This window comes from Oreochromis aureus, linkage group 1 (assembly GCF_013358895.1).
Source record: "Oreochromis aureus strain Israel breed Guangdong linkage group 1, ZZ_aureus, whole genome shotgun sequence".
Taxonomy (NCBI): domain Eukaryota; kingdom Metazoa; phylum Chordata; class Actinopteri; order Cichliformes; family Cichlidae; genus Oreochromis; species Oreochromis aureus.
The window spans coordinates 37824002-37833818 of NC_052942.1; the positions used below are offsets into that span (position 1 = coordinate 37824002).

Genomic DNA, 9817 nt, shown 5'->3' on the forward strand with positions numbered 1-9817 from the left:
TGAGGAGAGCGGTGTAGTTTCTGTGTATTTGTGTGTGTTTGGAAAGGGGAGAAGAGGGTCTGTGGCAGACTGAGACATGCCTGAAACAAAGAATCAGGGTGTGGTCAGTCATCAGGAGATGGGGGAGGGTGTGGGTGTCATTTTGAGCTGACATGTAAAATGCTTCTGGCTGTTCATTATTGGAGAGGAGTGATTCAGGCTACGTCCACACTAGCCCGGACAGATTTGAAAACGGCGTTTTCGTCTGAAAACACTCCGCGTCCACACTAGCGTTTTCAGTCGTTTTCACAGAGTTGTGCGTCCACATTGAAATGGCCCAAAACGCTTACGTTCCAGTCCTGCGCATGCTCAAAAGCGAGTGAGAATTAAAGAATTTGAAGAAAAGCTATCTGGAGCATGTACAAACTGATAATAATCTTTTTTAGGGCTGTCAAAATTGAGAGCAATCAAAACAACTGCTGTATAATACACTCCGCTTTGTTTTAATGGTCACATGACTGCATCACATGACTAAAATGCGTCATAGTTTTAGAAAGTCTGCGTTTTCGAATGTCCACACTGCGCCAGGGCAGCTGTGTTTTGAAATGTATGCGTTTTCGAGAGCGTTTTTCCTTGAGGAAAACGCCGTCTCAGTGTGGACGGGAGGCCAAAACGGAGAGAAAACGATGCGTTTTCAAACAAAAACGCATTAGTGTGGACGTAGCCTCAGTGTCTTGTTTCCTCAGGACGCAAATTTATAGTTTAAGAGCTTCATGCAGTCTAAGTGTTTTGAGTTCTATTCTTGTCTATTTGAATTTTATTTTGCTCACTCAGTGTTTAACTTGGTAGCTGACTTCTATTAAGAGTTGTGCACACTCTTGTTGAGATGATTTATGAAATCACTGATTTCATAAAACGTGCTGTCTTTAGTGGCTGTTCTTCAGTTGAATGGTGTTCAAAAGCAACATCAATTCATAAATAATGGATGAAAACTAGACCAAAACTGCATACAGTTTTTACTTCCACCTGTTTGTTGATTAAGAGAGTGCAAACAGAGGCAAGTCCCTCAGCTTGTGAGTTTTATCGATTTTAATAGTATAACAATCCCAAAAAGGTGATTTTGAGCTTTGCTATGATTGGATTTATTGAACATTCTGGGTGTAGAGTTCTTTTTCTTTGCAGATATGTTAGGAATAAGCAATTATTGGACTGACAATAGCCACTTGAGTAATTCTAATTGCCTCAACTGAACACAGAGTAAAATATTGAAGTTATTAAAGCAACAGTTTGACTTTTTGATAATTATATTAATCTGCTTTTTTGCCAAGGGTAAGACAAGAGGCTCAATATCATTTTGATTTTTTTTAAATGATCATGTTAGCGTAGCTCAGTATAAACCTTCATATTATGGAGAAACCACCTACTTCTCTCTAATGGGGAACAAATACAGACTGTCATTCTCTCTAAGATGTACAAATATCTTGTTTAATCTGTGCAGCTGTCAGTTATCTGGTAACTCTTTAAAGATCTCTCAAAAACTCAAATTATTATTTTAGTCATGCTTTAACATTCTTTTGTGGGCTCATGTTTTCTTCTTTTATATTTCAGCATACACCTACTTCTATAAGGGTTCCAAGTACTGGAAGTTTGACAACCACCGTATGAAAAGCGAGCCGGGCTATCCAAAATCCATCCTGAGAGATTTCATGGGCTGCAGCGTGGACCTGGATCCCGACAGAGACACAGACACAGACTCGGGCCGCAAATACCCAGACGTAAGCCGACCGCCATTTAACCCCGATGCAGGACGTGACGGTGACAAGGGCAAAGACCGTGACGGAACAGATCGAGGAGGAACGGACAAAGACAAAGGCTCAGACGGTGACAAAGATCAAGAGTCTCGCGAGGGACGCGAGGAGGAGACCAATGAGGTGGACGTGGTACTGAAGGTGGACGACAGCCAGGAGCGGACCATGAGCATCCTGATGGTAACCATCCCACTGGTTCTGGTGCTGTGCATCCTGGGACTGATCTATGCCATCATCAACACGCTGCAGAGCAAAGGGGCGCCACGCCTGCTGGTGCACTGCAAACGCTCACTTCAGGACTGGGTCTGACCCCTGATGTTAGGTCCTTGAACGCTGAACTTGATTTAAACCTTAGATGCCCCTCCTCCTCTAATCTAGCCCTCTTCCCAGTGATCCATCTGTCTCCAGTCTCTGTGCTCAGTGGCTCCTGCAGCTCTGTGGTAGTAGATCCATGCAAATACTGTAATGATACATAGGCACACACAAACTAGACGCGAGCGTAACTTATGTCTTACATTCACACACACACACACACACACACACACACTTACATAGACACACACCTCTCTAACCTCCTCCTGTCTCCCATGGTGCTCTACAATGCAGTGACTGTAGACTATTTATATGAGAGAAGTTTGCACATAGTTTTGTTCTTTTTGTTTTGGTTCATTTTATGTGACTTTTTTGTTGTTGTTGTTATTATTACTTCTAAGCCAGGAAGGCCGGTCTATTCTCTCTCACATCTCTGCTCCGCCCTCCTCCTTCCCCTAATCTCCGTAGGGGCTTTTTCCTCGCTGATAACCTGACATCTGCTTATGCTATCTCAGTTGCCACAAAAGGAAGAAATTCAAAGCATTAAAAAGATTTGTAGACAGACCACAGTGCTTCAAGTGGGGTCCAGAAGGGTTCTTTCCGTCCTCTCATCAGCTCCGTGTTTCTTGTCTTTCCTTTTCTCTGCAGGAGAATCTCTGAAGAGGTGTTTTGGGACCTGCTACGAGCTCAGATATTATTCTTTTTGACTCTTGTTGATGGTGATTAGGGTGTGATTGTAAGTCTGAAGGTTAATTCAGAGTTCAGTTTGTTAGTCAGAGGAGGGCAGGTTTGTTTTTAAATCATTAAATCTTATTGTTGCAGTCTCTCCTATTTATGTTAATAATTACTCTGTATTCACTGTGAGATCTGAGAAGGTTACATGTATATCAGTCAAACAGGGTTTAAACAAACAAGATAATGAAGCCAGAGCTGTGCGGCTATTACATACTTTTAATTTCTTGTAACCTTCAGTCAGCCTGTGTGGTTCTAGTGAACATATTATTTATTTAGACAATGCAAAGTAGTGAAAAATGACATTTTGCTAGGTATATGATACAGTAGCCTAAGACTGACAATTGGCTATTTAACTTCATTGACAAACAAATCGATGCACTCTGCAGACACACAGTGTTATTCTGTCTATGTCTATATCCACTTTTGTCTCCGGAAAAGATTTAGTTTTCCAGTCCGGCAGCTATAAAAGCTTTTAAGCTTTTAAACCGCACTCAGCCATTTTATGTTTTTTATGCCAGTAGACAGAATTGACTAGCAACACATTCACATAGTTATGTAATCAACAGAGAGAGCAATCACTTGGTTTCCTGTCCATTAATTAAGATTGCCTTAAGATAAACATAATATTAACTTCCACAGTGTTTTATGTATAAATAGTGAAATAGTGACTGTCACGTTCTGTGTGATTGTCTCACTGAGGTTTCAGGCCATCATGTAGTCATTTTGATATCAGCCCATATACTCTTATGATTACATTACAATATACGACATAACAGATAGAAACACTGGCACTGCAAATAAATTAAGATGACTACCGCCTTCCATATCTTGTGTTCACACTGATGGACAATAGGTCTGCCTTCTTTCTTTCCCTTATTTGGAAGCTTGTTAAAGACCTCTCTGGCTGAAAGGATAAATAGACTATAAAGGGGACCTCTTCCTTTAGTTCTCAACTGTGGGGCTAATTCTCAGAGAGCCTCTTTTATGTCAAAAATAAGACCTGTCCTTTGTGCCGTGAAGGAGACGGACTAATAGTTAATGAACAAAGTCAGCTCACTGTGAAATAACACAGGAGGGTGTGCGAGAGACATAAAATGAGGGGGAAACGAAGCTAAGGCTGTTACAGAGCATTCACGGATTGCAGCTCGTCTGCCATGCAGTACATGATGCATCTTTTACTGCTAGTATTTCTTAAAGAAACTTCTGGGATGATATGCAGTCTTACTGTAAGCACCAGGGTGGGCTCAGGCCACGAGGGCTTATGTGAACACAGACTAATCCTCCTCATCAAATAACAGCAGGTGTGCGCAAATGCCGTTAACCTCTAAACTAAACTTTGACCTTACTGAGTCAAAACAGTCGGCTTTCGTTTCATCTTTCAAGAAGCCATGCACAGAAAATTGCCTCTTTATTACACAGAGTTCTCAGTCTTTGTCAGTGCATTCAGACACACATTGGAAATTGGTGTAAAATGGTGACTACGCTGATAAAGAGTCATGAAAGGCTAAAACCAGGTGTAGTGACCTTTTAAAGTCAACATTTTTCGTAATGGCAGCAATTTATCTCATCATGATGAATTTATGCCTGAAGATAAGGCATAAAATGAGTGTGTGAGTGAAAGTGTTCAGAGGTTTGACTTCAAACATAAATTGGAGGAAGGTTTATCTGAGGTAGCATTTAGAACTAAGCTGCCACTCTGACCTGGGGGGTGGGGGGTGGGCTCAGCTCACCCAGCTCAGGTTACACAAATGGGGAGGGTAACGAGAGTCTGAATTTCTTGCAGCTGAGAAAAGGAAAGGGGGAAGGAGGACTGAGGGAACATGGCTGACCTCGTCTCCCTGAGCTTGCAAAGTTTAGATCTCAGGAATAAGGAAGGGTGGGAAGAAGGAGGAGACAAAGAGAAGAGGGAGAGAGAGTTGGCAACAGCCCATGTGACCCAGATTCCCTTGCAAGTTCAGCAACAGTGCTGGCCAAAGAGGAAACTTTCGCTTACAGTAGGTGACAGGCCTCGTTTAAGAAAGCTTGTCAAAGTGTTTCGCTTGTAGTTTTGTATAAGCACATGCATGCTTTAGAGCCTCCTTATTGGCAGCATTCATACTTATTTTCCATGGATCCAGTGCTCATGTCAGTGCAGTGCAGAGCCATTTCTTCCTTGGTGCCTTTTAATAAACCCCATATTTCCACAGGTGAAGAATCAAATATTATAAAAAATTATGAATAGTAGTTGGGGTCATTTCAGTGTTGCGGATATTCTGGCAGACAGTCATGGGTGAATTTTTCTGTAGAACCTTGTCATATCCAAAACAATGTTTGGTGCCAGCTTTTTGGCACCAGTACTTGTCATTTTTTGGTTGGAATACATTAAACTGGTTCTAAACTGGGCACCAGCACTCTGTCCATGGATAAAGGTATAAGTGCATTGGCCTAACCTGATACTGCTGTTCTGCTAGGCCTCCCACTAGGAGAAGATAGGACAAAGTGAGACACCTAAGTAGTCAGACCTGAAGTTAACAGGACACCCGTACTGAAAGGAGGAAAAGGAAGAGCAAACTCAGCCGTCACCAGAAGTCTGGAGATTGATCTGAGGCAGGTCGATAGCAGTTGCCAGGAAACGGTGTCCCGTGTCCATCCCTCATCTCCTCATCATGAAGCTTTTGTGGGGAAGGAGGGGTTGGCGGACGCAGCTAATCAGCTTTAAAAGCACTCCCTCCCCCTCTCCTCTACTGTCCTGCTCTTCCATTTGGTCCTTCAGGCACATCAATGAGCGCTCAGACAGCCCAGCGTCTGGACAGACTCAGAAAGTGCCTACTCATTGCGCTAGACACCCAGTTGTTTATGGAGTTCTTCTTTATTAAGCCTCCTATTCTCCTCTATAACCTCCAAACAGAGCCCACAGGGAGTTAACCACTTCAAAGCTAAAGTAACCACTTCAAAAGTCTGAAAGAGAGGTCGAGTGCACCTGAGTTTGCCTCACGCAGAAACACAGTTTTGGTGATTCAGCAGTTTAAGCGATTTTCTGTGAGGGGACACTGGCGGGTTTAATACAGTTTATTTGTCTCAGGACACCAAGCAGAAGAGAAGTATTGAAAGGTTAGGAAAGAGATCTGTCAGGGCTGATTGATGCTCGTTTGTGTGCGTTTAGAGGTGTTGAGTTAATCAGCCCTCCTCTCTATAAGCTAGGCCTGTGTTCTGACTGTAAATCTCCCACACTCCACGTCTCTCCGCGCTCGGCCCAGCCCTCAAAGCCCGAGGGGATCATAATAAAAACAATGGCCTTCTCTCTCACTCTCTTTGTCCTCCCCCTATTTTCTGTCTCTCTAATACATACACACTAACACATTATTGTCACTCACAGCAAAGCTTGCTGGTAGATCCACCTCCCTGTTCAGCAACTTTTAACACTTTGGAGCGATTTGCTTTGATTTTTGTTGATGTCACATTCAGATTCAACGCTTGCAAAAGGTGAAGTTCAGTTTGAAGTGCATACCCTTAATGCAAATTTTAGGTAAGGTTAGGATGTGCTGATCTCAGTCTGAGCTTTCATCTCTCTCAGGATGTGTTTCTGTAAAGACTGCACGCTAAGCATTTCTCACTCAGCCCTGATGTTTTGTTCTTTTTAATGAACATCTGTTAAAATCTCCACAATCGTTCTGAAGCCAGGTTGTATTGTAGCCGTGTCTTCTCTCTCCACACAGTGTGCTTTTTAGCTTGCAGCTTCCCACTGTCACAGTGTATCTCTGCACTGCCTAATCACTGCAAGCTTCAAAAAGTCGTTGCATCAGCCCTGTGCAAAACCCAAACTCTAGGAGGAAAAACAGATTAATAAATAACGAACTAAAAAAGATTAAAACAAAATCTGTTGAACTTGACAGACTGTTTTCCTGTTTCAGTTTGTCTTGGGTTAACTTTGTGGCTTACAGTGACCCCAGCCAAGGGGATTGTGGGTTGTCCAGATGCTTCTCTCTTTTCCCAGAGTGCATCTCAGCTTGCTCTCTGAGCCCATCCACTCTGAAACCACTCATCTGAAAACACCACTCGGCAAACCCGACCGCTCAGCTCGGGAATGAAACAAAAACAGCTCCTGACAAATGACTTTCAGCATCCGTCTGCAGCGGATCATCGCTCGTCGTGCTTCAAACAGACACTGAAACCGAGTAACTTAGGAAAACTGTTTCCATCCACTAACTGCAGCTACTGTAGAGAAGAGTATATTTTGAAGGATTCAGTCACTTCTGTGCTGACCAGCCATAATGAACCATGGCATCTCACAGCATCTCTCTTCATTACTGCCTGAATAATGTTTCAGTGATTTTCTGAAAAAAAGAAAGAAAAAACAAACAAACAAAGAAAAAAAAAACCTTCAACCCTGTGTGGGACTAGATGGAAAAAAAACCCTCTGTTTGTCTTTGATCATTTGTCTTATTTTGATTTGATTTGTGCATTTTTTTTCTCTCCAAACTTGATTTGTTTCTGTTAATAACATTCCAATTATTTTAATTTTCGGGGGTTTGGTTGTGTTTTTATTTTCTTTAGGAAACGTAAGATTTTATACATTTGTGTTGTGTGTTCACCTCTAGTAGAGTGTGTTAACAAGCCATGCTGGACATGTACACATTAAAATTTTCCTCTGAAAATCTACAAATTGTGTCTTTGTTCTGTTTGTGTAGTGACTGCGGCAGCACAAACTACAATCCTGCACAATCGCATACAGTACACACACCCTCTACTCTCTTCCTGCGGTGAGGTCACTGTCCATAGGGCCTTGCTTCCTGTCTCACACGGGACAGGCAACACAACGGCCTTATGGACCCAGAGAGGGGAGGAGGAGAGAGGGGAGGGGGGCATGGCAGATTGCCAGGAAACCATGTGAGCAAGAAGGAAGTTAGCAAGCAGTTTTTAGAGCCCTTATGAAGCCGCACAGGCAATGTTGTCATCACACAGAGAGGAAATTCATTGTTCAAAGCACCACAACACAAACAGCAGAACTGCAGCCTGACAGCAAACTTTAATGAGATATTTTTGTGCAAGCAAGTTGTCTGCAAGACTAAATAAAGTGACACCTACTCTCATTCATGCAGGTGTAATTGCCCCAAATTCTTGCTACACTCAGAAAATAAAGCACCTTATTGTACCTTTATGGTTACAAAAGTTTGCCACAGAAGCGGTACTCCTTAAAGGACTGCCATTGTACCCAATGGCAACTTCCAGAGCTGAAAAATGAAACCAACTGTCAAAATCTGCAGTTTCTGGCATTTGACTTGAGTCAGTCCCAACAGACTAAAACACCCAACTAAACTGTATCAAATAGCAATTTTACAGCCTGTTACAAAGAACATTTTTGATCTGTATGGATAGTTTTCCATTTTATATCAACTGTACTATCTACTTTTTGCTATCAACAGTACATTCAATGATGATTAACTTCTTTATAACTGCTTTAATTAACAGGTGGGCCAAAACGAGGAGCTGTACAATAACTTATTGACCATTTGATGACCCATTGGGAGTTTTTTAAAGGGGAGGTTTGTACTTTCTGGTATTTTTTTTGTCTGTTATTTAGCAATAAATAGTGGGAAATGTGTCCTGCAATGCATCTGTAAGTACAATTTATGTATGGATGCAGACTGCCAACCAAGCCTGCTAGTGTTAGCATGACCTAAACACAGAAACTGTGCATTCAAATTGATTTAATGCTAAGTTCATCTTTTTATACAATCTGTGGTCGTACCCTTAACATGACGTACTATTTTAACTCTTGTAGTTTGTACCTGTAACAAACTACAAGAGTACGAACCTTTTTGTGATAATTTTCTACTTTAATGTACAGAAAAAAAACGTACTAAAACAGGTACAGTATTTATTCATTCAAACACAAGTTTGAAGTGGATCTGAAATGACTCTTGTCTTCTCAATTAAAGTTTTATTTATCTCACATCTGTACATATGAATTTAACCTGACCAATCGACATGTTTGCTGTGCTAATTTCTGCACCATTGTGCTTCCAGCATACACAATAGTGCTTACAATATGCATGAATAAATAAGAAAACTATCAATTCTAAAAATCGAAGAGTAAATTTGATATTTTACTAAATTTCTTTTTGGATTTGGAGTTTCTTTAGTTATTTTATCTTAAAATATTGAAGAAGCAGTATAAATAGGCTATTCAGCTTTCAGTACTGGGTAACGTACATGCACATTTTCATACTTGAAAAATGATACAGATACCTTGACGTCCGACAAGCTGTGGTGTGATACCTCTATGGAGATTTTAGTGAAATGTATTTCTGATAGTGCACATTAAAGTTCTGTTGTCTTAATTTTCCTGATCGGTTAGTCAAGGAGGCTACACTGAGTAGTCTCCAAAGATGTTTCAGGTGGACACTGTGTCTCGACAGTAATCCAGAGTGAAAAATCTATCCAACTGTTGGGTGTAATGTTAAAAATGTGTAAAGATGACATTAAATCCTAAAGGATGTAACCAATAAATCACCAAAATATATATCTAAATTAGTGTGTATTGTTTGCTTCCCTGTCCTATTATTCTGCACCTGTTTTTTCCTCCTTTGTTGATATAGGCTGTGTTTTCTCCTTAGTGCCATTGTCCACATACTCAGCACTCCAAAGCATAGCACAGTTTCCTCGTGATAGGCTTCTATGACCTTGTTTTCTTGTTATTATTATTATTATTGATTTTCTTCCTCTGTCTGTTTTTTCTGCTTTAGCATGCCAGCCAATTGACCACTTGTGTAGCAAACCCTGAAATCCTAATGGACATATTCTATGACAGATTTTATTTTCCCTGGTCTCCTGAGTTGGGCAGAGTCATTTTTTTCTGTGTGAAATGTTTAAAAAAGAAAGGTCACAAATGGATCCTTTAATTTGTGAAAATGCCAACGAATTCAGTGGAGATGAACACTAGTCTCTACTTTTAAATGGTATATCTACTGAAGTGAGTTATCAAACGCTCAAACAAGCCAGCA

At 41.1% G+C, this 9817-nt stretch overlaps 1 protein-coding gene across 1 annotated transcript in view; it reads left to right on the forward strand.

Moving 5' to 3' along the window:
- Positions 1–7472, forward strand: part of mmp15b (matrix metallopeptidase 15b) — a 37589-nt gene extending 30117 nt beyond the window's left edge. The window contains exon 10 of the mRNA XM_031739452.2: positions 1588–7472. Coding sequence (XP_031595312.1) covers positions 1588–2096 — 509 coding nt within the window. The 3' untranslated portion in view covers positions 2097–7472. The remainder of the gene's footprint in view (positions 1–1587) is intronic.
- Positions 7473–9817: the final 2345 nt, after the last annotated feature.